The sequence below is a fragment of the Poecilia formosa genome, unplaced genomic scaffold (genome assembly GCF_000485575.1).
Source record: "Poecilia formosa unplaced genomic scaffold, Poecilia_formosa-5.1.2 Scaffold111, whole genome shotgun sequence".
In the NCBI taxonomy this organism is placed as follows: Eukaryota; Metazoa; Chordata; class Actinopteri; order Cyprinodontiformes; family Poeciliidae; genus Poecilia; species Poecilia formosa.
The window spans coordinates 288590-315985 of NW_006800050.1; the positions used below are offsets into that span (position 1 = coordinate 288590).

General features: G+C 41.8%; 1 protein-coding gene and 1 long non-coding RNA gene across 5 annotated transcripts in view; one reads left to right on the forward strand and one right to left on the reverse strand.

Annotated features, from left to right (window-relative positions):
• Positions 1 to 27396, reverse strand: part of LOC103143386 (nuclear factor 1 B-type) — a 93898-nt gene that overhangs the window by 9933 nt on the left and 56569 nt on the right. For 2 of the 4 annotated variants that reach the window (XM_007559905.2, XM_007559903.2), the window contains exons 4-11: positions 25740 to 25808; positions 20883 to 21003; positions 19729 to 19847; positions 15782 to 15916; positions 14596 to 14780; positions 10383 to 10521; positions 9352 to 9434; positions 3977 to 4065 (exon numbers count right to left, since the gene is read on the reverse strand). In XM_007559905.2, coding sequence (XP_007559967.1) covers positions 3977 to 4065; positions 9352 to 9434; positions 10383 to 10521; positions 14596 to 14780; positions 15782 to 15916; positions 19729 to 19847; positions 20883 to 21003; positions 25740 to 25808 — 940 coding nt within the window. The remainder of the gene's footprint in view (positions 1 to 3976; positions 4066 to 9351; positions 9435 to 10382; positions 10522 to 14595; positions 14781 to 15781; positions 15917 to 19728; positions 19848 to 20882; positions 21004 to 25739; positions 25809 to 27396) is intronic. The other 2 variants (XM_007559904.2, XM_016675217.1) reach the window with 2 other exon arrangements.
• LOC107837065 (uncharacterized) lies at positions 6700 to 8121 on the forward strand. Its single transcript, XR_001663044.1, has 2 exons — positions 6700 to 7632; positions 7830 to 8121. It is a non-coding gene; the product is annotated as an uncharacterized LOC107837065 (long non-coding RNA).

Here is a 27396-nt window from a genome sequence, read left to right on the forward strand (position 1 = left end):
AAGTGCAAATTTAATTCACCTCGGGGCGTGAAAACACCAGCTGCCTGAACGACGAAGAGAAAAGACGGCAACGAGAAAGCAGCGGAGATGTGTTCACAACAAAAGCAAAAATCACAAGAGCTCTGTTACATTCCAGCTCGCAAAGAGTTAAAAAAAAAGACTTGAAGGCTAATCCTCTAACAGTTTTTCTTTTTTCCTGTCCAACCAGCCCTTCTACTCCTGCTTTCTTCCCTCCCTCCTTCCCTCTCTCCTCCAGCCCTGCCAAAAATCATCGGACAGGAAACGGGGGATTAAATTTTTCCTACCTTGCCAAACAAAGAGCGCACAGAGCGGGCCAGGGGGCTGCAGCTCGCTCTCTCTCGCTCGGTCTCTCTCTCCGTTTCTCTTTCCTTATGAAACTTCTTTAATGTAATGGCTTACATTAAAACGGGGGTGGGGGAGACCACACAGCTACAAAAGGGCACTTGCGGGTCTTTGTGTGCAAATCGTCCTTAATCTCATTAAAATCGACGGCTGTCAGGCCGTATCTGCATCCTACGAACCAAACGCTGCGCCGCTCCTGCTCCGAGGCTTGCGCAGCACTTTGCAGAAGTGTTCATACCGCCTAAACTTTGACGGATTCCGTCAAGTTAAAACCCACAAAACTTCAGGATCCGGCGCGTGCAAGGCCATGGAGAACGGGTTTCAAAATACTCCATAAAAAAATCTCCAAAAGTTTGGGGTTAATGTAAAAGTTTGCAGAGCCACTTGTAGCTGCTGTTACAGCTGCAAATCTCTTGGAGTGCGTCCTTTCCTAATTATCTATATATTTTTAATACAACTCTCCTTTGGAAAATAGCTGGACTTTGACTAGGACATCCTAACAGCTGAACATTTAAGCTCATCCTGCTGGAAGGTGAACCTCTTCCCGTGTCTCAGGTGTTTTTTGCAGGTGTGTTAACTCCAGCATGATACTGCCACCACCATGTTTCACTATGATCCAAGGCGATGTGCAGTGAGATTTTAATTCCATTTATAGGATTTTGCATGTTTTTCCCCTACATGGTTTCTGGGAACTTGTAATCCCGTAACCTTTGGGGTTTTATTCTTGCCAAAATGTCTCTAATGTTCTCGAACAAATCTCTGAAACTTTTAAAGAATAGCTGGATTCAAAATATGATTAAATAAAAAAAAAATTAAAAAACCCACACAATTCATTAATTATGTTTGAAAGGCAACACAGGATTTTCGCTGGCATGGAGTGGGCTCGTCCAAATGCACACCACACTTTTCAGATTTGCTTGTTTCGTTTTTGTACCGTTTATAGTCATGCTCGTCTTTGTGGTGGTTTGCCACAGAATATACACTGAGGTTTGTGGCTGCAACATGATAACATGTTGAAAAGTTCAAGAGGTGACTTGGCTTGAATGGGCTTAAAATAAATGCTGAGTAACTAGGAGGGGGAAAAAAGGACACAGAAAATGACGGGTTTGCTCGGTTGACATTATGCGATATGCAAGATATTCCTGCACTCGAGCAACCCCGGCCTCCATGTTTGCGTTTCCTCAGGTAACCTTTAAGACGGCCTAACTAACTCGGCGTTCCCAAACCTCGCAAAGCACAGCCCGGCCGTACAGCGTGCTTCGTTTAAGGATTAGCTCGCTAAATTAGATTATCTAATGGCATCTTAATGGATTGCTGACCCATTTCCTGCACAATGGCAACATGCGAGTCTGGCAGCTTTTTCAATTTGGACGCTACGGTGCTGGAGAGACGCGGTTCAGCTTAAAGGGGCGACGCAGATAAAAGAGATCCGATGGATTCCAGCTCCATGGGCTGGTCAGCTAAACAGAGGGAGGGATAAAATAAATAAAATAAGTTAAATTCGGGAGACTTATTTGTCCTCATTACTGTACTGTACAGTCACATGGAGTGTGAGTGGAAAAAAAAAGAGCAGGCATTTCTCTCTGCTACCTCTACCCGCCTATTAAGAGGCCTGTTAAGGGGGTCTGTGCTGCGTGCATTTGTGTTTATAACTTCAACAAATGCAAACTGACCTGTACACACACACACGCACGCACACACACACACACACGCGCACGCACACACACACACAGATAGCTCTGCACATCCAGGGGAAAAGGAGGTGCAGGGAAACAGGAAAAGGCTTAGCTCAGCTCGCCTGCTCTGCCATGCTGAAAACGATTCAGGATTTCTTTCTCTCCCCCCAAGAGAGGAGAGAGAAACACAATGTGGAAACAAGATGGAGGAGGTAATCTGTACCTTTAAGTTAAACACAACAGAGCATCGGGTCAAGATTAAGCAAAGACCAGATAATTCCTGAATGGCTGCAGTTACGTGCCTCAAACGAAGCTTTTTATTTTTGAGGTTGTTGAAGAAGGAGAAAAAAAATCTTGCAAAATTATTACACTGCATGATTTTTTTCTTGCCGTTTCATTACAGAAACACTAATACTGAATTTTAATTATCATTCTTTGTGTAAATAGAGAAGAGGTTCTGCACCAAACAAATACTAAAACACAGGACTCCCCCCCCCAGTTCATTAAATGAAGTAATCTCTCCATGTTAGCGGTCGGTAAATGCATCAACCAGCAATATGTTGTTTGATGCACTTAATTATAAGGTCACCACAAATCAAATAAGGGTTATGGACATGCAGTGCCAGCAGCGTTTATTGTGGCGCCTGATGAACATGCGTGAAAACACTTAAAATAAATCAGCCTTTTAACACTGATGCGTCATTTCACGCTTAAAATACAGAGGGGGGGGAAATAAGACAAGATGGAATCATTTCACTTTGCAGGTTTTCTGTAGAGTTAAGATCTGATAAAAAAAAAATGTATTTTGTGTTTGATGAACCGATTCCTGTCTTGCTTTGGTTGAAACACTCAGGCTCTAAACCACTGGAAAACAGCCACAGCGTTCTTGTCAAAACGTTTGACGTTTCAAAGAGTTTATTTTAATTTTTTGATCTAATTCCACGGATTTAGGAAGCGAAATGGGCCCACAGCATCACTCATCCGCCGCCGTGCATCGAGGGTGGCAATGTAGCGCTTTTCTACACCCTCATTTTTGCTTTACATTAAACTTGGAGCCTCTGTAGCCCCTGTTGTTTACCTTTGTAATGGTAGGACGAAAAGTTAGCAGATGCTAAGCAGACGTTGGTGACGCTAAGATCGTGATTCTAAATTTTAAAAGGCTTCATTTGCATTATGTTGAATGGCTGAGTTAGATAAAAACTCAGTTATGATGTTTCTTGATTTAGGATTTTATTCCTGCTTAATACATGCAGTCAAATAAAAAAAAAAGAGAGAGTTTAAGCTACGGTAATAAAATGATTACTATATTTAAAGCTTTTTTTTTTTTTTTTTACACATCTTTAGCGGGAGTCCCACTAATCTCTGCTGGATTTGAACCAAAGGTACTCCCATTTGGCTCGATTGAGGTAGTTTCCAACCAAGGAACATGGAGTACTTTTTGTCTTTTATGGTCAATGATTGCTGCAATTGCTTTTATAACTAAAGTAAAGTCTACACAGGTGAGTTTGCATGTGTTGCAGTGGAAATGATCAGCCCAGACCTCAAAGGAAACTGGAAATGTTTATCGCCAGTAAAAGCCTGAGCAATGCATTTCTAAACATGACTTAGCAAAGGAGAAAGCGCTTAATAATTACAAGGGAAGTGCTTAAGTCAGAATAAAGGGGAGAAAAGAACAAAAAGGAGGGAGTGAAACACTTTAAAAAAGGGCAATAACTTTTTTAAAAAAAAAATTCCCATCAAAGAAATGCATGGAGTAGTTGCGGCACTAATAGGCGCCGCAACTCGTGTGCGAGAACACCGCTTCCTTAAATGTTGCTTTATGTGGAGGATGTCAAAAAATAAAGAGCAGACATTAAATTTCAAAAGGGTAAAAGTGTAAATACATGTGATGTGTGAGACAGAAGGGAGACGGCAGATGAAAAGAACGAAAAGGTTACCTTTGCCAAGCAATCCCCAAAGTGTCGTCAGTGGCACTGGGGCCATAATGCCTGCCGTTTTGAGTCACGCTCCAGTCACACTTCCTCAGCTGTCAATTGAAACCTAGCGGTCAGATCACTGGGCCAAGACAACTTCCACTTCAGGTTACACTACAACTCAACACTGTATACACACATGCATGCAGGACAAGGGCAGGACCTCAGAACGGGCCCAAAATTTAAAACATATGTACTTGATGAACTGCAGTTTTCTTTCTATATATATGTAATTTCTGTAGTGGGGATTACAGTCAATTAAGAGCAGACATGAAGGGGGGTGGGGGGGCATGCAGTTAGAGTTAGTGGCAGCAGCTAACCTGGAAGTTAAGGAACATTTAGTGGAGTTAGTTGGTTAGAGAATGTGAGTGGCGTGTATAAATAGCACCTTACAAAAGTATCCATGCTTTCTGAATTATTCCACATTTTGTCACGTCATAAACACAAAGTAGTGAGCAACGGTGAAATAGGAGGGAACTTATGCTTTGCTTTCGTTTTGTTTTCAACAAATAAAAGTCTAAAGAACGAGGCGTGAGTTTCTATCGGGTTCAAGTGTCACAGGTTTTCGACCTGTCTCGGGTTAAATTCAGCGTTTTGCACATTGAGAGATTGAAAGTATCTCCCGACTTTTCTAAAAAGCCTTTGTGAACGTCCGTTTTTAAGTCTCGACTTAATCGACACAGCATGATGCTTCTGCCGCTGTGTTTCAAAATGGAGGTGTTGCGTTCAGGTGTTAAGTTTTCCGCTGTTCGGTTCTGCTTCAGGCTCGGCTGACCCGATCACCGTTTTCCACTTCTTACGATTCTCTCCCACCAGACGCTTTCTGCTTGTATCTTTTTCACGATAATCAGAAAATGCGCCACAACACTGCGAAACCACGAAATCTTACCAAGTAGTTTTGGTCTAGTTTCCAGTGCAAGTGTCTAAGTAAATTTGAAAAACTGACTTACAGGTAAGTTTTCAGTAAGATACAGGAGTTTCTTTTAAGTGAATAATTCCTTAATATCGCTTAAAAAAAAAGAAAAGAAGTATTTGTTCCACTGACGGATTATTTCACTTATAACAAAACATTTTCCCCACATTTTTACATGAAATAATCTGCCATTGGAACAAGTACCACTGACTTAAAATAACCTCCTATATCTTGCTGAAAAGCTACTTGTTAGTATATTTGTTCTTATTTCAAGTGCACCAGGATATTTGCACTGGAAACCAAAAATACTTGGTGAAATTGTGTGTTTTTGCAGTGTAATAGTCCTCAGGATAAGAGATTCCCCATTCGGAGTTGTAGCTCAGTGCAGCTCCTCCAGAGTTGTCACAGGGCTCTTGGCTGCTTTTCTGGTTAATGTCCAGCCTTTGATTTAAATTTGTGTCCTGGTAGCTTTGCAGCTGCACCGTACACCTCCCCGTTTTAGACGATGGACTGAGATAAAAATGAGAAGTCCAGACTTTGGTTTATTGTTTTAACTCTTTTTTTTAAGCTTCTCCACAACGTTTCCCCTGATGTGTCGTCTGCTGTGTTCCTTGGTCTCCATGTTTGCTCGCTAAAGTTCTCCGAGACTTTCACAGAACAGCTGGACTTAATTTGGTTGCATGAGATTTTATTTAAGAGTGTCAAAGTGAAAGGGGCCGAACACAAAAATGCTCACCACAATGTTCCCTTCTATGCCACAATTATTCACTACTTTGTGTTGGTTTATCACATAAAACCCTCCCCCCCTCCAAAGAAAAAACAACACATTTTATCTTTTGCGGTTGTCACAATGTGACCAAATGTGGAAAAGCTCCAGCTGCATGAGCGGTTTTGCAAAGCGGTGCATTTCATCTGTGAGCAGTCACTACAGGTGGAACCTGCTGAAGCCGTGCAACACGTTCGACTCATGCAGCCCGTCGATAACCACCGCCTCACTGCAGAGCGCTCTCCCCGGTCCGGGACGGAGTGCGCATGCCCCCCAGCATGCAGACTTTATTTTTTCATTAGCTAACTGTTTTTATTGATTTGGGGTCACAGTGCAATGAAGTTAAACCACACACACACACACACGTACTGCTAACCCTCCCTTTCCCCACTCTTTCTTCATCTCGCATTTCAAAACACGCCAACCTTACATACAGATTACAAATTACTGCAACATAAAAGCCACACACACACAGACCTCGTCGTCTCCCCTGCATGCATTATGCGGCCGCACGTGTCTGCAATCCAGCTGAGAGCTATCCCTGCCAAACACCAACCTAACCTTGCCCTGTGGTCAACACATTCATTTAGTAATGCATCGGGATAAAAAGTGCACCGTTAGCACTCTTTGTGCAGCGGCGGACGCTCTGCAGAGGCTCTTAAGAGAGATTTAATCAGAAAGACGCTGAATATTCAGAGCCATTTGCAGCGGTCAAGAAATGTGCTCTTGGTTTTTTTCCTCTTTCTCTCTCTCTCTCTCTCTCTCTTAGCACCTGGACGGTTTAATTCTTTTATTCAGGGAGACGTTTCTCTACATCCTCTGTCTGTCACTGAGCTAAACGTGAGACGGCAGCAGCGAACACTTAAAATCGTCCCTTTAATCAACAGCTGCTGAGGAGAACTAAATCAGGACACAATGAGAAGTTGCTCCATTCAGAGTGTTTTTGTTTATCGAAGGTTGGGAAAGTGAACCCTCTCTTCCCCCCCCTCCCCCGACTCCCACCGTCGTTCCCGCACTCCGGAGGCTTGACAATAGCTCGGAGAGGACATGCGGGCTGAGCCAGACGCTCCGTGCCCACCGCTCCTCGAGGGGCTCGCCATCTGTCCGCTGGCACCAGCACATCAGAGCGGCGGCGCGGGGCAGCAGGGGAGAAGACGAAGAAGAAGAAGAAGAAGGAGGAGGAGGAAAAAAAAAAAGAGAAAGGGGGAGGGGGGGATGGAGCCGGGGAACGTTAGCAAACAGATGCGGGCAGATTGTGGATTAGGATCCTTCCTTAGATAATACCAAATGACATCTGATCACAGATCTCTCCCTGTGGAATGCTCCACGGTGGCATTCCCTCGAGGGGTTAACCAAGGCAGGAGATGAATGGAGGGGTTTTCACACGCTCGCTGCCTGCGACTCGTACAGCAGGTGTGATGTTGTTGTTTTGTTTTTGTTCCGTCTTAAAGCCAAATGTGTCGTGTGTGTAATTTGTCATTATCGTAAATTTTAAAAATAGAGGCCCCCTTTAATTGTAAAACTCCTCCAATCTGTTTGTTTCGGAATAATTTAGCAATTTCAGCTCGAGTAGAAATAGTCTGAACAAATACCAGAGGATCTTTACGTGCAGAGCCTCTCCTCAGTAAAACACGATTGTGAAATCGGAAGAATATTATTAATATTTAATTTTAAAACGTAAAAGGGTAAGATAATTCGTTATTAGTCCCACAAGTGGAAAATTTAAGTGGATATGGCAAAATAAGAGTAGAAATGAAAACCTGCGAAATAAAATCCAGAGCGACCGATTTGTCTTGTAATTTAATCTCAGCATAAATCCAGCTCTTCTGTGAACGCCTCAGAGTTTCTTTTTTTCTTTTTTTTGGAGAACGTCGGTGATCAAACGGCATCATGAAGACCAAGGAGCTCAGCAGACGACTCAGAGGAGAAGTTTAAAGTGTGGTAAGGTTCTTCAAAAAAAAACATCCCAAGCTCTGAGCAGCTAAACATAACGGGCACAAACTTTAAAGTTTGTGGTTGAAACGTGACAAAATATAACAGTCTGAGGAGTTATGAATGCTTTTTGCAAGAAATATCATTTCATCCCGATTATTTTATTTTGAAATCTAAAAAGGTCTCTGTGCAAATCCCTTAAATAGGAGCACAAATGAAGGGGAGACGAGGCCCAGCGCTGCAACAAAACGCTCAGTTTATCATCTCCAAGCGCAAAAACCTCATGGGCTTGACACAATAAACACACCGTTGCCAGATGAGGACAACGACGGAGTATTTTGAGAAACTGTTTAGTCTTGAGAGACTTGGCTCTGATCGAGTCTAGTTTTTTTTTTTTTCTGCCCCGAAGGGCCAAAGTCCAGGTCTTCAAATACGACCAAACCAGAAACAGACAGAAGAAGACACAAGATGAGTCGCAGGGAAGGAAAAAAAACAAAAACAAAAAATAAACAAGCTAATAATCCCGAGGAAAAGTTGTAATCATCTCATTTTTAGGTGTTTTCCAAACTATGGTCAATAATACTGCTGCTGGATTTCTTTGGGGGGATATTTATACATCTTGGCTGATTCGTGCTTTAAAATCTGGAACAAAAATGGGCTTTTATCGAGTCTGAGAGCAAATCGCTGGACGAAATTCAGCAGCTGCACTCGGATCACTGCTGTGTTCTGAGCTCGCTTCATGGCCCACAAAAAACACGGCTACCAGAAAATGTGGAAGACAAACTGTACGACATCAGCCAAGTGATTCCTCCTCCTCCTCCTCCTCTTCCTCCTCCTCTCTTCTCTCGTCTCCCGAGTGGAATCAAAGCGTCCCAAACCAGGCTAAAAAAAAAACTAACATCCCCCCTTTTTTTCTTCTCTATTTTAAATCAACATTTTTCAAAATCCCATGATGAATAAATAAAAGATGGAGAGAGACAGACAGTGAGAAAAGAGAGGCCAGGTTTGTGATTTTTACGAAGCATAAAGATCGGAGCCGGGGAGAAACCCGGCGATCGTTATGTAGCCGTGTGCAGATGCATTCAATTAGTTGTGGTTGGAAAAGCCTTGGCCTCGGACCAGCTCTCTCAATAAGACACGGTGGAGGGGAGCAGCCTCGCTTTCTCGACCGAAAAGCCCCCAAAACTGCAACGCGTCTAACACACAAACACACACAAAGGGCTGCCACTTCTGTCCGAGGACATCCTACAGTAACACGCCGGCACTTTTTTCATTATCAGCTTGTAAATAAAGGAGTGTGTTGTATAAGGAAGTGTCGAAAGTGATGTGTGAAGGAAACAGAGGAGACAAGGAAGACAGTGACCCTCCACCTTTGTGTCTCTCTCTCTAAATGGAGCAAAGATTTGATTTCCTTTTCTCTAAACTGTCCTGCTAAATCGCAGCCACACTCTCTCACTGTCAAAGTGTTTTTAAATGTAAATCTTAACACCTGTGCTAAAATGACATAAAAAAAGAAAGGAAAAATAGCTTGATAGGGAATGAGCTTGTTTGTTTTTAGCTTCGTTACACATCAACTGTGAAAGAAGCTGTTCTGCCAGTTTGTTCAGATCTGCTCTTTTTTTCTTTTTATTTAAATATATATATATATATATCTTTCGGAAGTGGGGGGGTGAAAATAATCAGACTAAGAGGAACAGCTTAATGCTGAAACAGAGAAAAACGGCTCACCTGTTGCTGGTGGAGAAAGGCGGGATCTCTAGGGCTCAGGCCTACAAAACGATTAGACGTTGGGGTGCCGGGAGTCGAGTAGCCTGAGTGACGAGTGATCACAGGGGAAAGAAAAGACGGTCAGCTTTGAATAAAAGCGGATTTGACATCATTAAAAATCTGCCACCCTACAGACACTGCATAGAAAAAGGGCTGGAGGAGTCCCACAGGGCTCAGCTGTCGGACCACTTTGGTTATTTTCAAGAAAATAACACAACTTTATAAAAAAAAATTACATTTTGAAAGGTTGTAAGCAAGTAAAGTCTTTAGAAATGATACAGTTACAATGAGCTAAGAGAGAATAGTAACTATTAGTGTGAGAAATGTGAATTAAAAACCTACCATCACAAAAATAAACAACAACAACAACAACAAAAAAAACAACGAGGCTCATTCATTGGCTCACTCTGAGTCTTCAGTAACTCCAACAAACATTAAACTTGGAAAAATACCAATATTGTGTATTATAACATGTTCTTTTCACTGGAGCCACATGAACAGTTGTTGCTTTTAGGAATCGGGAATAAAGCTTTTATTCTGAGCAAAAAACACGAAAATGAAGTAGTGAATATAAAGCATTAAAATATAAAAATATATAAATAAAAATATTTAGAATAATACCATACAAATGCACAAAAAATGTAAAATATAAAAAATTACATATTAAAAATATTTAAAATTATAATGTGCTTACCATCTACAAGTGTCGCGTTTTAGAAAATAAAGACAATTTAGTGCCAGCTACTTATGCTTAAATAGTATAAACTTTGAAGCTTTTAGTCATCATTAATGTGATTTTTATTTATTTTTTTTATTTCAGTCAGAATTTAAATCAGGACTCCTCAGAACAATTGACCCTTAAATATTTGAATGCTGCAGCAGATGACCCTCAAACAAAAACACTCACAAGGCAAAATCTGTTCAGCATATTGATGATAAATCACAAACTGCTGCATGCAGGAGATGCCTGGACGCGGCGCCAGCCTGCCTACCTTCTGTGGATGTGGTGATGGGCTTGGTGTCGGGCATGGAAAGAGTGACGGGTCGCACCGGGCCGTGGTGCGGGGATGGAGCCAACACTGGGGTGAAGTGGCCCGGGACCTTTCCAACCCCCTGACCACTGCTGTTAGGCTGCATGTCAGGAGAGACAGACAGACAGAGGGAGAGATGAAGAAATCAACAAGATTTGGCCCTTTTTTGTCACACTTAAACAAGTATTATTATTATTATTATTATTATTATTTGGCAGTTATTGGATTTTTAAATGGTAATCTCATAAGAGGAAACAGCGACCCAAACCAACCTGGACAGGTGTGGAAACGTAATTGCTCCTTTGTTAAATTAGGCACTATTAAGCCTAATAATAAAATCTCTGATTCTTTTTTCAAACCAGATTTGATTTCCCACTGTGATGGATATTTTTGTCTTGCTTTCTTTTCGAAAAAGTCTCATAACTTATGAGACTTTTTCTTGCTTAATTACAAGAATATAGTCATAATATTAGCTGGTATAATATGCAATTATACCAGAAAATTTTGAGGAAAAAAGTTGTTTTATTGAGAAAAAAGTTCTTTCTTTAAAACGGACTCAGCCTTTGCTCTATTGTTTCATAATTTGATGCTGATGTGTTAAAAGATTAAGAATTTCCTTATCTGTAAATCGACTAAAATTTCACAAGGTGTTCAACGCTCCTCATTTTAATTTTTTAAAATGTTTTGCCAACGTTCTCATAAAACTGCCACTTTATTCTGGTAATTAAGCAATACTGATACTCTACTATAGTTGACCTGAAGTCAAATAAATCGATGTTGCAAACCAGATGGACATGGAAACCCGTCGGTGGAAAAACATCCAGAAAAACAACGAGAAGTGAAACTTAACCAGCTACATAAACAGTTGTCACTGAAATCTTATCTAAAGCAGTTAAACAGCAGCACGTCTTTCATATTAACGTTTTAGTGATTCCCAAGACTTCTGGGAAAAATATCCTGTCAACTGATGAGACAAGTGTGGAACCTTTTTTTTTTTTTTGAAAGTGTGTAATTTGTTAAATCTGTTATAAAACATTTTAGAAAAAAAAAAAGACCATCAAATGGACAGGAAAACACGGCGGTGGCGGTGTGATTGTCGAGGAACGCTTTGCTGATCGAATCATCAGATCTTCTCTTTAGAAAATGCTGCGTTGCGTCCTTAGATGTGCTGCTGTTCTTCCGGTACGCCTGAGTTAAAACAGTTCTGGAAAGAAGATCGGGCCAACATTCCTCCGCAGGAATGTGAAAAACTCACCGCCAGTTATTGTAAACACTTAACGGGAAGAGTGGCACTGCCGGTTACAGAGCGCAGTTTGTGTTTCCTCAGGTCTAATACGCCTAATGTGAAAATGAGTCTGATGGTATAAAACATTTAAGCGCGATAAAAAAAAAAAACAAAAGCAAAACCAAACAACGTCTTCACAGCTCCATAACTTGTCCCGCCTTCGTTTAGCTGATGATGCGCGGCGGAACGGGCGCCGACCTCAGAATCAAGAAGCTGCATCATAACCATAAATGTGGCGGGACTACACTCGTTTTGTCTCCTAACAAAACCCATAACATTACAAGAGGACATCCTCTGCACAGTGACTTATGGTTACAAGCCCGGGCTCAGCTTGTAAACGCGCTCTTGGCCCGATCTCAATAAAATAAGACGAGCACGCCGCTGCATTTCAACAAAACAGCTCGCCCCGATTATGGCCCCCCGTTTTTTTTTGTTTTGTTTTTTTAAGCGACCTGACAGAATTAAAATGCCCAACTAAAAGCAGCTGAAACACTCTCGCTTAAAGATTTTAGCCCTTTCGTTTGCTGTCTTGTCACAGTTATTACTAATACCCAGAAAGAGCTGAAGGGGTGGAGGGGCGGGGGGGGGAAAGGGAGGTTGTGTGTAAGCGACAATGGATTTCCTACATCATTCCTCACAATGATTAAATGGACTTTAGGAGGACGAGGGGCGTGAAAAGCCAGAGAGGACTGCGGCGCGACCCGCTACAATGGTGTGAATGCGCCGCTATGGAGGGACTATATATATAAGAGGGGTGGGGGGGAGCGCAGTATAAAGGAAGCAAGTGGGAGCTGCTCTTTGAGACGGCTGGAGACTGTCTGGGCCGTTCACTCCGGGGCCGCCCCGAGTTCAAAACTCAACCAGGCCTTTTCGGAGAAGAATCGAATCCGCAGGGTTCCCTTCGTTGTGAATAGAATGTTTAATTAGAGTGTAATATAATCTGCGTTAAAGCAAGCATAAAACATTCTGGCACTCGTCCACGGGATTATAAGCGCTGTGTTATTTGCAGAACCCCCTCCACCTCCACCTCCGTCCCCCCACTGGTCTTTCTCCAGAACCCCAGCAGAGGGCCAGTTAATTCTGCACAAGAGCATGGCCCCGGCAACGGCAAATATTTACAACCTTTATCATTCCCCGTGGGTTCTTTTTTTTTCTCTCTCTCTCTCTCTCTGGAGCAACACCCCCACCGCCGCCGTTCTGGAGATGGAGCCGTCTACGAGGCTTTTGTTTACAGTGAGAACAGCGGGGAAATAAAACTCACATAAATATCACACGGCTTTTCTCATCTATAGAGACGCCGGACTCGCTCGCTCGCTCTTTCGCAGCGCACACTGGCCCGCACTGTGTTCGCCGAAACGCACAAAAGCGCAGAAAGCCGTCTGATTTACAGCCGAGTCCTGATGGGGATTTGCGTGCCATACATGTGACTGCAGTCTCAAGAGTTTGGCTGATTTTTTAAATTTTTTTTATGGAGTCATGCGGTTGTTGTTTCCCTTTAAATTAACTGCAAACATAAGGCTCCGAGTGTATTATAACCTTTTGGCCCGAGCGTTATGTCATGTTGAAAATATACGGACAGAAACATTCAAGGGTTTATAATCGTCTCAGTTATTATCATAACTCGGTGTAAATTACAGCAGATTAATAGTCTTTGCAGTGGATTTATGAGTGTGTCTTTAACCAATTACAGTCAGTGACAGAGACTTTCAGCAGCATTTAAAACCCTTGATCTCATTCACATTCTGTCGCGTTTCAAGAACTTTGTCGTGTTTTATTTGGACTTTTATGTGACAAACACAAAGAGCATCGTTGTGAAGTGGAAGGAAAATCATACATCATTCTGCACTTTTGTTTTTTTTTCTTTTTTCTGAAAACGTGCTGGTGTTCAGCCTCGGGTCGATACTTTGAAGAACCGCCTTTTTTGTTGTCGCTGCGGCTTTAAGGGTCTCCACTATTTTCACATCTTGAAAATCAGTTTTTGCTCGTGAAGTTCAGGCAGATTGGATGGTGCTCATCAGTTTTGGACTTTGACTGGTCCATTTTACCGCATGAATATACTTTAATCTCAACAATCCCACTGAATATTAAACATTCTGTGTTTAATTCAATTCAATTGAAAGTGTATAAGTAATAACTCTATTGAGAATTGTTTTTAATAACCTTTGAGTTAATTTCAACCAAACTCTCCAAACCTGAGAGAGTATTGCGTTATTGTACATCTTTATCAGATAAAACAGTAACAGTTACAACTTACTGCATCCATCTTCCAAAAGCATCATGGGATTTTTTGCAGTAAAAATCAAAGTGTTTGTGGTATTAATTCAGAAATATTTGCACTTATGTATGACGGCAAATGTGACGTTTTTATTTGTTATGGATTATAAATCAAGTAAGGCTCAGGCAGATGTTTAGTAGAAGTAACAAATCCAATACTTTTCACCATTTTTGCCACAAATCTGCAATAAATTCACAATTATGCATTAAGAAGTGCAAAGATTTGCTGATTTTGCGTGAATTTCCATTATAATTTGCAAGAAACTGGAGGGACTGATTGATGTTTGGCAGTAAAACAGATAAAAACTGCTTTGATTCGACTCTGACACATGCATTGTAAAGGGACAAAACCTGAAAACGTTCACGGGGTGTGAATACTTTTATGACAACTAACAGGAATGTGTTTTTAATTTAGCAAATGTAAGCAAAACAAGAACATATTCCCGACTTCCCAGCGCACCTTGAAGGCATTAGTGAAATACTGCGTGCCGTAATTTATCTTATCTTCAATCTCTCGAGGTCAGAGCCCAACAAGATAAAGAACAAAGGCTGGAGGCTCTGTGAGTAAGCCCAAACTAATACTTTAAACCTGCAGACACACAGAACGAGACCGACCTGGCTGCTCTGTGGGCTGGACGGGTCGTACGACGGCACGTAGCTCTTGAGGGGATCGGCGGGGTTGAGGTGAGGCGGGTAGCGGATGGTGGGGTGGGAGAAGTAGGACGACGGTGCCGGAGGCAGGATGGCCGAGGCTGAGAACTGCAGGGGCGAGTGTGAAGGGGGGCTCCTCGATGATATAACTGTGGGGGAAAAACACACAGACAGGAAAGATGGAGAGAGAGAGAGAGAGAGAGAGAGGGCTCAGAATAAATGAGGCTCTCTTTTAAAGTCCAGTGTTCATTCAGTGGGTTAACAGCTTCTGGAGCCACATTCAGGACCAATAAGTTGAAGTCAGATCTATAATTGACGACGGTCTTTCAGTTCGTTGATGTCTCGCTCTCTTTAGTATTTTCGTCTGGACTTTGACTGGACCGTCATCCTTGTCGTTCGGAGCCATTTTGTTGCAGACGGTGCACAGTCACAGTTGAGTTGCCACATCTCTGCTTTGGTATAATTTGAGATTTCCAGACGGGTTGTTAGTCATTTGTCCTGCCATCATCTAGAAGGCTTCCTCCTGCCAACGTTTCCAAACACGTTGCATCTGTTGGGTTTTATTCCCAGCGAACTTTGACATGTAACCTGCTAACTGAGGGTAATAGTGTAAAATGTGGCTTTTGGGGACGAACGTCTGTTCTGGAAAAGACCGACGGCCGTCCTAAATGTTCTCCACTTCTGAAAAGTTTTTTTCCCCCTCCCTTTTTAAAGAGGCGGATTTCAAATTGTTTGGCAGTATCCGTCCAACCCTTCACTGACTAGATATGTGAATTTGCTGCTCTGAGGAAACTGCAGCCGTCTTTGACTGCAGTTTCTGCTCTGGACCTGCAAAAAGCCAAAACTCCTCATTTTATGGCGTTTTGGTCAAACTTACAGAAGATCAACAACAAAGCGCTTCGATTAGCAGCGCTCTTAAATCCAGATGTGCTTTTCCTCCCACTCGCAGTTTTTTTTTTTTTAATCCCAGGCTGGTTATTTAAAAAAAAAAAAAACAGTTTATACACTTGAGCTATAAGTGACGTTATAACCTGGTTAAAATCCAAGAAGAAGCAGGAGAGAGTACTTTCTATCGTGACCGCAAGCTTAGGTTTGCGCCGATTTATTTATTTATGTTTACCTCATGAGGAAAAACTGAGCTTTGACTCACCACTGTGTCCCACACCTGACAGGCCCGGGTGGTGAGACTGAGAGAAAGTGCTGAGTCGTGGGGAGGAGTCCTGCGGGGAGGTGGGGCTGAACAGCGGCTTTTCTGGCTTCTTCATTGTGGGAGAGGACATCTCTGCTGTCAGAGGAAACCAAAACGAAACCGTCACTGAAACCGCGTTCAACTCTTCTTCATAGTTTAAAGCAAAAGGAGATGAAGAGGCTGTACAGCTTGTACGTTTTTTTTTTTTTGAGTATAATAAAAATGAAAGTTTGGGAGGAAATGCTGTGATGGAAAACAGGGGTTTCATTTTCTGTTAAGAAACAGCGGGATATTTTTATTTGCTCGAGTCTCTGTAAAAAAAGAAGAAGAAGAAGAGGAGAATCAGGAACATTTCTTTTCAGCGTATCATTTCAAATTTCAATCTACACACATCTGTTGTATATTTTCACATTTTTTAAACCCTAAAACCTCACTTTGATGAAATAAATGCCATTTTTAGCATTACGAGTCGTGTCTTTTAAGAAAAGCAGGAATCGGTCGACCAATTTTTTTCCTGATCCGTCCTGATTGGTGATTGGCAGGACAGATGCTGAACAATCTGCTTTTTTTTCTACCCCCCCATTCTCAGTAAATGCAGCATAACAAAGAACTCTCACTATTTTCTTTTAATTCAGACCTACTGACTTATAAAGCCTACAGGATAATCTAATTAGTAGGACAAAAAATCAACACAAGTTGAGATTAAAAGTGGCTGGTCAGATCTTGCTTTCTTGGCTAAATCATGAAGTACTGAGGTCAGTTTTTATTGTTTCTTTAAGTGCTTTAGAATGAAATTTGCCATTTGAGACCCAATAATTGGCATCGGCCAGAAAAACCCCTGATCAATGCAAATCTAGTCGTGGCATTTTGCTTCCAAATGTACGAACAAAGACAAAGGGACACGACTACCAGAAAACGATGCACAAGATTTCAGATTATTGCTGCAAATTAATCAAGTAATTCCTGAAAGGTTTATCCTGATGCCTTGTTTAATGAAGAAAATGTTTAAAACGGGGTTGAATTTGATCCTGAGGGCCTCATGTAATAAAAAGGAAACGCAGAAGACAATGAAAAATGCATTTGGAAAATAATCTCCTCCCTGAGGGGAAATCCCATACAATTTCTGGATTCATAATAAATAAATCACCGGAACTCCTCAATAACTTAAAAAACAAGTCTTTTATCACGTCGGAGCAGATGATTAAAGTGACCCAAATAGGATTTTAAACTTTTAAGCCCCTCATGTAATCTTAAGGCAGAGAGCAACACTCTCTGCCTTACAAACTGCTGTAATTCCCCAAGAATAATCCGGAAAGCTCCGAAATTGTTGAGGAAGTTCGTTTGTTGCTAACGACAGAATGAGTGTGCACAAAAAAAAAAAAAAAGGAAGACGCAAGCTTCTCATTATTGCGGCTCCCCGGTTTTACGAGCGACGCTCCGCTGTCACGGCTGTGCGGTTTTCAATTTTCCATGCCGAGACGTGGAGTCTGAAGGGAACGTGATAACAAATAGATGTGAGAGGCGGTGGCCTATGTCTTCTCCTGCCTCTTCCACGATGAACACTCGTATAACTTTCACCTCATCTGCCTCTTTTCTTTCAGAAAAAGATGTTTTATGTTATTTCGTATTTAAATCCGTTAAACTTCCTTCCCTGAATTGACTAGATGCGGGGAAAGATCCGGACAAGCAACAGGAAAACTTTGTTATCTCCGAGCAGGAGAGGTGGTGGGAGTTTAAGGGGATTTCCCAGCCTGATTTGGGAAAGGATATACGTTTCATGCAGCAGTCAAAGAAGAGAAATACCTTAGAGGAGACTTTCAAGGATGAGAAAAAGGCGGTTGCAGTAAATTACAGCAATTAATTAATCCTTTGAATGGTTAAAGAAGCGTCGTTGCCTTTAAACTTTATTAGTCATGTTTAAAAGGACTGATTTGTTTTGTGCTGGCTGAGTAAATGTGTGCTGGTGTGTAATAAACTCCAGCGTTTCAGTGCTTTCCCAGACCAGAGCACTACCAGAGAACGACGACCACGTGAAAGAAATGAAATCCTTGGCACTTTGGAGGACTCATATGGGTTTAATATCGCCCCACTTCTCATTTATTCTCTCTTGACAGAGTAATGGCTGTCTTTGGAGAGTTTCCTACCCACTTCATTCCCTTCCTCCTCACCCCAAGTGTCTAAGTTTACGCAGTGCAATGCTCTCGGGCCTTGTGCAGAGGGACACGCTAGAATTTCGTGTACCCACATTGCGGCTGCGGCTGAATCCCACCACTGCTGCGTCTCCTGTGTGTCATCTGGTGTTTTCCTCTCGCAGCCTCCCCACTGATTATATTAAATTGAAAAAAGGAGGTGGCCTGGGTTCAAACCGGAGCTAAAAACCACTGTGCAGGGAGAGGCAGAAAAAGAAAAAAGAAAATATGGGCTTTATTTCCAATAATTTTATGCGTGTCGAAGTTAGACCAGAATACCTGCTCTTATGGGTAAAATACGACTAAAACAACGTAGACAAGTGAGAGTAAAGGGTGGGAATGACTAACAGATTTTCATTACTGACGCTTTAGAAATAGGATTTAGTTTTTCCTCTGAACATAAAATAAGTACACGTCTGTATATTTTCTCTGCTCTCATTAAACTAATACCAGAGGAGTCCAGTTCATTCACAGACCACTTCAAACAATCACATGGCAGCAACTCAACGCATTTCGAAGACGACTTACTGAAGTTACAAATCTTCATATACTAGAGATCCCTTCTGGAAATGCTCAACTGCCTATTTTAATAGTTAATTCACCAATTACACATTAAAATGCATCAATGCTTACACATATTAGCTTTTGGCGGTTCAGCCAATCAACAGCGAGGAAAACAAACGTCGATCCTGGATTGCTTTTCAACTATTTCGGCTTCCCAAGTTGAACTTTCTTTTCAGTATTTAGGGTTATTGTATGGAAAAATCTGATGATAAGCAAATTTTCTGCGAGTAATTTGGAGTCACCTTCCAGAGAAAATCCGCAAATGCCGAACTGCGACTCAGCAACAGTCCTCTGCACTTCAGAGCAGAAGGACAAATAACTGTTTCAAACATTTAAATAGATGGGCTAACCGAGGGCACAGTTCACCCAGGATCAACAGAACTGGACAATAACAGATCCGGGTTTTTGTTTTCTTAACTGCAACGTTCAGATGGTGAGGAGAACGTTTTTAGCAAAAGTGAAATGGAAACAGGAATCCATCCTGCCTTTATTCAACAGTCCATGACGGATCAGGTTCTGCTTAATCCAGATTATGTTCAAAGACGATCTTAAACATTTGCACGGGTTTTCTCTGACAAAGTATTTGCTTCACCTTTTGCTGTGATTGCCATTATTTTTAAAATGTAGAAACATCCACTAAGTACGTTCTTGAAGATTATTTGTTACAATCAGTGGAAAGACTAATGCAGAGCAGCTTGCAACAAGGTTGTCTGACTTTATTTACCAAGAAAAACACACACCTCTGTTAACCTTTTTGCATGCAATGAAAATGGAAAATGTTTACAGATTCTTTTAGCAATATCAACAATCTTGTGAATCGTTTGGGTGTGATAAGACCTTGAAACACACATTGTAACATAAGACGACCCAATTATTCTTAAATCATGTGTTTGGCAGCATTTTGGGTTTCCAGAAGGAGCGACAAAAGATTGACAGACAATACTCAGACAACATGCAAGCGCTGCAAGTTGTTCAGACGGTGAAGGAGGCAGAAAGTGTTGCTAAGATGGCCGACGGCTGGACGGCTAAGGGTAAGTTGAGCTACAAAACGATCATAATGCACGCCATCAACAGCCACTGGGGAATGGTGGAGTTGCAGTCTGACATTTGACTACCAGATAAAGCAGCTGGAAGTAAGTAAAAAGTGCAAATCACCTCCATCTCTGTCGTGCCAGTTTGCCCGGCTGCTGGCTGGTGAGCTGGGTGACGAGTAGAAGTCGGGTCCCGTCGGGCTGGTATCCATGTTCTCCTCCATGTTGGTTTTGGGCCTTTTGCTGGACACAAAGTCAGGTTTATTACTTGATGCAATCGTTCGTTTTATGCACCACAAATCATATTGATTGAAACAGGTGCTAATATTTATTTTCTACCTTTGTAAAATCAACAACTACATCAATGTATTTGTGTATTGTGAAACAAGTTAAGCTAACATAGGACAAGTTGTGTTTAAGCTAACATGTTTAAGCTAACATAGGACAAGTTGTGTTAAGCTAACATAGGACAAGTATTGTCCTATGTTAGCTTCAAGTAAGATGTGCTAATTTAAAATAATATAAACTGAAATAATATAATCTCAGTAATTAGATAATCTCAGATTTAAGTTATGTAAGCTAAATGAAGCTAAAATTGGTTCAGCTAAACTATGCTAACCTAAAATGAAAAAGTAAAAATGTGTGCTAAGCTAAGTTAATTTACAACAAATTAACTTGTAACTTGTAACTATGCTCAGATATACTGATTTATGGGAAAATAAATTAAATTTAGCTAAGATTAGAAAATGTAGCTCAAATAAGCATAGCTAAACCACTGTATGCTAAGCCAAAATAATGCACAATAAACAAAAAGCTTATTTAACAGACTAAAGCTAAACAGGTAATATACATTTTTATTAAGCCTACATTTTGTTTTTATTAGTCTGATGTAATTTTCTAATCTTACTTGTAAGCAGAAAATCATCACAAACTGGAAATGAAGACTTAAAAACAGTAGGTATGTAATTAATCTATATAAAGTGTTTCACTAAGAGAATTGAGGAACTAAAACACAAACTTTTCAGTAATATTCAAATTTATATAACTTTAAAAAATGTGGCCGAGTTAATATAAGCTAAATTCCTACAAGCTAAAGTTTACTAAACTAAACTTAGCAAAGATGCTAAACTAGGACAACATAAGACAAAAAAGCCTAAAATAAGTGGAGCTAAGTTAAAGTTAGAATACAGCAAACAAAGTCAAGTATTTGGAGCAACAAGAGATGATATTTGTAAAAGAAACTGTCTGATAATTGCGCTTCGCTGGCGTCCCACTGACCTGCCGGGCGGGGAGGACAGGGAGCGTTGTAGTGCCACGCTGGAGTTCAGGTCATGATAGTAGGGCTGGCTGGGCATGTCCGCCATGGAGAAGGGTACCGCTGCGCCGTGGGTGATCGGCACTGAGGAGGACACACAAAGAAAACAGCTCAAGGTTACTCTGCTCTCCGGTTGAGAGATGCATCTCCATCCCTGCATCTAGAAGCAGATGATTTATTACACAGACCGTGATTGGTGGAGTGTCTGTGTTTTTAGTCCAAGGTGTTTGGTGTTTACTGAGTGTTTCTAAAGTCACTGCATGTGGAGAACTTGCTCAGGAAACTTTCAACTTCTTGTGGTTTCAGTCTGTTTTTTTCATTTTTTCCAGAATGATCTTAAGTTTCTTAAGGTTTTCTTGATCCTTAAGAGTTCTGCAGGTTTTCTATGTATTTTTAGGTATTTCTCTAAATTCTGTTTCATTCATTTTCTGTCTATTATCCACAAGCATGTTTTTTATTCAATAGTTTAAGCCACTTAATCGTGACCTGTCATAAAAAGCCTCATAAAGGTAAGGCTATTGACCAACGTTGTACAAATAAACTTTGGCAAATACAACAGATTTAATGTTTATAGACTTGCTACTGACATCTTGTCACAAAAATAAGATTTATTCCCATTTATTTAACTGAATCTATGAAAAATATTAAACATAACAAGTACAAGATCTGAGTGAAAAAGAAGCCAGTAAATCCTTAATATTGATTAAAAAGTACTAGTTTAACTTGTGGATTATTTACTTTATATCATGGGAACAATGTCTTATAATAAGTGAAATGATATTTGAGTGGAACCAGAACCTTTTCACCAATATTAAGGATTTCCTTGCTTCAAATAAGCTCCTATGTCTTGCTGAAAACGTATTTGTAAGTCAGTAAAATCTTATTTCAAGTGTGCTAAGATATTTGACCAAAACTCTTTGGTAAGATTTTGTGTTTCTGCAGAGTCGGGTTATCGAGACCGATTTGAAAACTTGCCAGCAGGTCTGGTTCCTTGGATTTAAGGCATAAAGAACTTAGACGGATTATCGTAAAACTGTATATGGTTAAATCTTTTTATGCTGAGCGAATTAGGAAAAAAAAAAGAAAAAAAGAAAACTGCGCAGAGAAAGACCCAGCAGTTAAACTCTCCGCCGTTTCCTCTGATAATGATTTACAGAGGAAAAGGTGATATTTTCCCCGCTGCGGTTGAGGTGAAGGATATTGTTTCAAGGGAGGCCGTGCCTGTGTTTACAGAACAAAAGGGGTTCGCCACCCATCCTCGCACCAGTGTGTGGCCCGTGAGGCCGCCTGCCGCTCCACTGCTCGATCGGCTTGGAGTGGATGAGAAGATGGAGTGTGTGGCGCCGTCTGTTGTGGTCTGAGGTTCACCACTGGCACGATCCGATCCGCCAGCCTCCGCCCTGGCAGCCCGCTGCAGCGTTGGCAGCGGCCCCTACCCACGCCGGGCTGTCTGTGGAGGAATGCATCCGGCCCGAGGACGCTGAATACCAGATCATTGTTTTTGTTGTTTTGTTTCTCGACCCGCTGGTTAGGACAGCCCCGCGCCCTCCACCCCCTGGCCGTCCCTCTTGGCGTGGCGCAGTTTTTGCAGTGCCAGTCTGCCGCCCCCCCCCGTCGATCAATTATTCAATAATTTTGGCTTTAATTCAGTAAAAAGAAAAAAAAAAAACCCACACATGATTATTTTCTGTGCTCTAGATCAACCGGCTTCCTTCGCCTGGGCACGTCCACGCTTTGTTTTAAAAAAAAAGAAATGCATTTTTTACACTTGAACTTGAGGCTCGTGTTGCATTAATGAGTCGAAACGCCGGGTTGCGATTCAGCCTTGAACTCCAGAGCTCCCTTTGATGGACTTCAAAGAATGTCTCGACAGCTCAGAGAGCCGGGAGAGGAGCGCGATGACGGACGAGCGGCTGCTTAGATATCTTCCCAGGGAGCGACCGGCTGAGTGAGTGACAATTCCTGTGTGTCCGGCGACCTTTTTAAAATTCCAGCTCGGCTTTGCCGAAGCCGGCCTCTGTCACATGAGAGCAAATGTGGCGGCTCAGAGGCCATCTGGTCAGAGGGCAAATTAAACGCTACACAAAAACACGGCCTTCCAAGGGATATTCTGTGTCTGAGCACTGAAACGGGTAGTTAGTGCCGTTTGGAGCACAAAACGAGACAATGTGGCTCAAGCTTTAGAAGTATTTATGGTTTAAGATGGAAGAAAAAGGTCAGACGTCTCCTCTTCTGTAACGTCAGCCCAACTCTTCTGCATGCAAATGTAAAGAATATATTTGGACATGCAGCAGATTGACTTTCTAGATTTCAATGAATCAAATTATTATTTTTGGTGACTAAAACTGAGAACTGCTGTCAAACTGGCAAAAGTCTGAGGTTTGTTTGCCAGAACAGGGTTTTCCCCCAGAAGACTTGCTAAGCCTGGTGGTTGGGTGCTGTCAGCGGCCCGATGTGTTTTTGAGCTAAAAAAAATAATTAAAGTTGACAGGAAATATGAAAATATCACTTGATAATTATGAGTTATTAAAAGATTAATATCTGAACACCAACTATAACGTCTTAACAAATGCAAACATAAAAAAAACAAAAAAAACTTACATAAGCAATGCTAAGCCTGGTGGGGGCACAAGGAAAGCCTGGTGGCCTGCCAGGCTTATAATACCCTGGAGGAAACCCTGCAGAAATGGTAAATTTTTAGAATTGACCATAGTTATAAGAGAAAGGTCGAACTGATGATTGGATTATTCATAACTCTGGCAGATTTTTTAATTTTTTAAACAGTTTTTGACCGTCACGCTGACATGTCGGTGCTTGAGTCTACGACGGCACGATGTTAGCGGTCAGTACTGCGATCTCCTCTCCTCTCTTTCCTGTTGGTTCTTACATAACTCTGTGACCTTCAGCATTTTTGAGCAACATCATTTGAGTCCACTGTGGGCGTCTGGTTTCCTGAGACTCTGCCCAAGCGGCTAAATAAAACATCAGCACGTAAAATGCAAGTTTATAACGCGCAGAATACATTTAACAATGTTTTATTTCTAATCGGGAGCAGTCTTTTTGCTTGAATGACAATAATTTCAAACACAAATCTTCCAGGGTTGTGAATAATTTCAGGATTACTATATGCAGCAACCTCAAGCTGGCAGCAGCAATGTGAAAGTTTTTAGCGAGCGAGGATGATTAAAATAAAACCAGACCGTTTTGGACAGCACACACCACAAAGAACAACACGGCTAGAAAACAACAGAACAGTTCACAGTGGAAACACGCCGCTAACCGAATCTTCTCTTTAATCCCATTTTGAACAGCAGCAAGAATGAGTTCACCTCTGGGTCAGGTCATGTTTGTGGAAGGAGCAAATCAGGGATTATGAATAAACTGTCCTCAAAAGATGGATCTTCTCCACCTCCTCCCAGAGCTTTTACTGCCGTCTGAAGAAATGCAACGCTCCCAACCGAAAACAACCGGTCAGAGCCAGGAGGAGGGACTCAGCGCTGTCAATCAACCTCATGTACTCATTGCTAATGTGCTAATGCTGGAGAAACTACTTACAGTATATCTGTAAAATATATAAAATATATAAAACCGTATATCTGCCGTCATCAGTGGCTACGCTAACTAGCCTGAGCGTTCATTTCAAAGCTGCAGCTAGCAGAGAGCAAGAGGGGCTGAGCAGCACCACACCAGGAGTGATTGACACCGCTAAGACCCTCCTTCTGCCTCTGTTTCTGGTTTCTAAGTAGAATTTTTCACAGATTATTCATTTTCTTAACCGTCATGACTTAATGACAGTTTCAACAAACATTTTTTTTTTTTAATAAGAGTTACACAAGCAGCTTTAACTTAAAACCGCAAAACTGCTTCAGTTCCATTTACTCTACAAAAACAGGACAACAAATGGAGCATCTGTGACTTCATCTTTATTAGTGGAAGCGATTTCCTGACCCCGCCATAAACTCTGACCCCGGCTGCAGCCTCCGATTGTCCTGACCACGGAGCGGGAACGAACCGCCGTAGCCGACTGCTGCATGTTGCAACACACAGGCCACACAGCATCGGCATGTTTCTCTTAAACACAGGTTAGAGAGGAGGAGGAGGAGGAGGAGGAAGAGGAAGAAGAAGAGGAGGGGTGACTGGAGTCTTTGTGCTCCGCAGGCAAGTTCGCTACAGTTGCTGCCTCAGCTCAGAGTCTGCACAGGTAAACTGTGCCTTGACGTGCCCCTGGCTGTCAGGGCAGCCTTTGGAGAGCAACCGTCAACGGCTCTGCAGAGGAAGAGGAGGAGAAGGAGGAGGAGGAGGAGGGGAGACATGTCCGTGCAGATGAAGCTCTGAAGACAGCTGCGCACTCAAGAGTTATCCTAAAGCAAAGGAGACTGGGTAAACTGGATTCTCCGCAGCACAGCTGTGTGCTGGGATTTCAGCTCAGAGATTACAAAGGAAAACTGAGGTTTTTTTTTCGTGTGTGGGGGTCGAAGGCGAGGGCTTTTCTGGGTCAGCTCTAACCCAGGAAGAAAAAAAACAAAAAAACCCGCCAAACCCACAAGTTTCTGCACAAACACGCAGGTGTGTTTATCTTCCTGATTACACTTGATTAATGGCCGCGAGAGTTTATGCAAGCTGACAGCTTCCTGATTCTTACATCAACTCCGATGCACCTGTTACGCCGTCTGCAGACGTTAAGACGGTCCAACTATGTCAGCGAGATTCCACAAAAAACAACAACAACAAAGGAGCAGCTCAGACGGGCTGCAGGTAGGCAGGCCGGCTGCTGAAGCGACAGCAAACAAGCAAAAACAAATACGGAAGCGTGTACTTACTTCTAGACACTCGCACCAGCTCCGCGACACTGAAAACTCCTGATTTGATGAAGCTGTCTTCCAAATACACTGCGGAAACAAAGGCGACAAGAACACCAGTCGTTAGTTAAACCGCTTAGAAATAAAAATAAAACACACGTGCATGTGGAGCTTTTACTGAAATTTATTCACGCCTCTTTCAACTTTTGCATGTTTTGTCACGACCTAAAAATCGAGAGTAATTTTGTGGAGGTTTTACGACAAAGCAACACACAGTGGCGCCTGAACTAGACGTCTGAAGAGTGCCACATGCATTTGCGCCACAATGCCTTCAGAAGCTGCATAATTAGTAAGCGGAGTTCACCTGCGTTTAATTTAATCCCGGCATAATTGCAGGTGTTGTGTCAGACTTTCAGGGGCTGTTGGAGAACATGGCTGTTGAAAAATGCCATCTGAGGTTCTGTTACGTAACAAACACGAAACAAGTTTAGCACTGAAGATCACCCTGAACGCACCGCTTCAAGTTTGAGCTGCGTTCATGCTTCGGAACGGCCTAGTCAAAGCTCAAACCCTACGTTAAAAGTGGCAGTTTTGTGGCAAGATGTTCGTAGATGCCCTTCGTCTAATCTGAGCTTTACTTCCAAGATGAAGAGCAACATTTTTAGTCTCTAGACAATCAAAGTTGTTACAGACGTACCACAAAAGACTTTCACAAGAGCGGAACACAAACGCAGCCCACATTTCTTTTTTTATTTTTATAATTTAATTTGTAAAAACCTTTGAAAACATTTTTCCTCCACTTGACATTTACGCTCTGCTTTGTGTTGGTCCCAATGACGTGCATTAGCTATAATTCATCCAATTGTCATGTGAGTTTTGAGCGAATTAGAAGCGTTTCCATCTGCTGTTTAAACCGGGAGAAATGAAAAATCGTTTTGTCAGATGTTGACACCGTGCATGGCTGTGATAAACAGGAAGTAGATTGAAAACCAGCATCTCAGATAAACGGAGAAAGTCCTCCTTTCTGAGCTGGAGGTTCGGACTAATTTGGTAAATACGTCTCCGTCTTCCCTTTCACACATCAACTCTTTTTTTTGGAAAAGAGTTGAAAACCTGAAGGGAGCGTAAAAAACGTTTTTTTGCGACACTGAGGAAAACATTTTGAATTTTGCCATTTCCATCAACTTAACGTTTATAAGTTTCTATCAACTTGACAATCTCTCAAATGACAAAATCCGATTCAGGAATACGAATGCCTTTACGAGGTGCTGTATGTTTGCTCATTTAGCAAAAAATAAAATGATGTGAACAAAGTTACAGATATTTTAAGTGTCTGCATCTTTCACCAATTGTTTTTCTGGAAACAAAATCTCCTCCTTGTTTGGAAGTCGACTAGTAAAAGCTGAAACTGCCTTTGTTTGAGCTCAGTCCGGTATCGACTCGCAGTAAAAACAGCTGAAAGCTCAATAATTCATTAAATAAACATGAAGCAGAAAATCTGTCAACAGTGGGGATGTCCAAGTCATACCAGGAAATATCGGTTTTAACAGACGCAATCATGTGAACTGGTTTTATTTTACCTGATGTAACTTGCCGCATGTAAATCAAGCTTGCTGTGACAAATCCTCCGTTTTTTTCCACTCCTGCTTTTAGAAAATTTCTCTCAGAGTCAACTGGT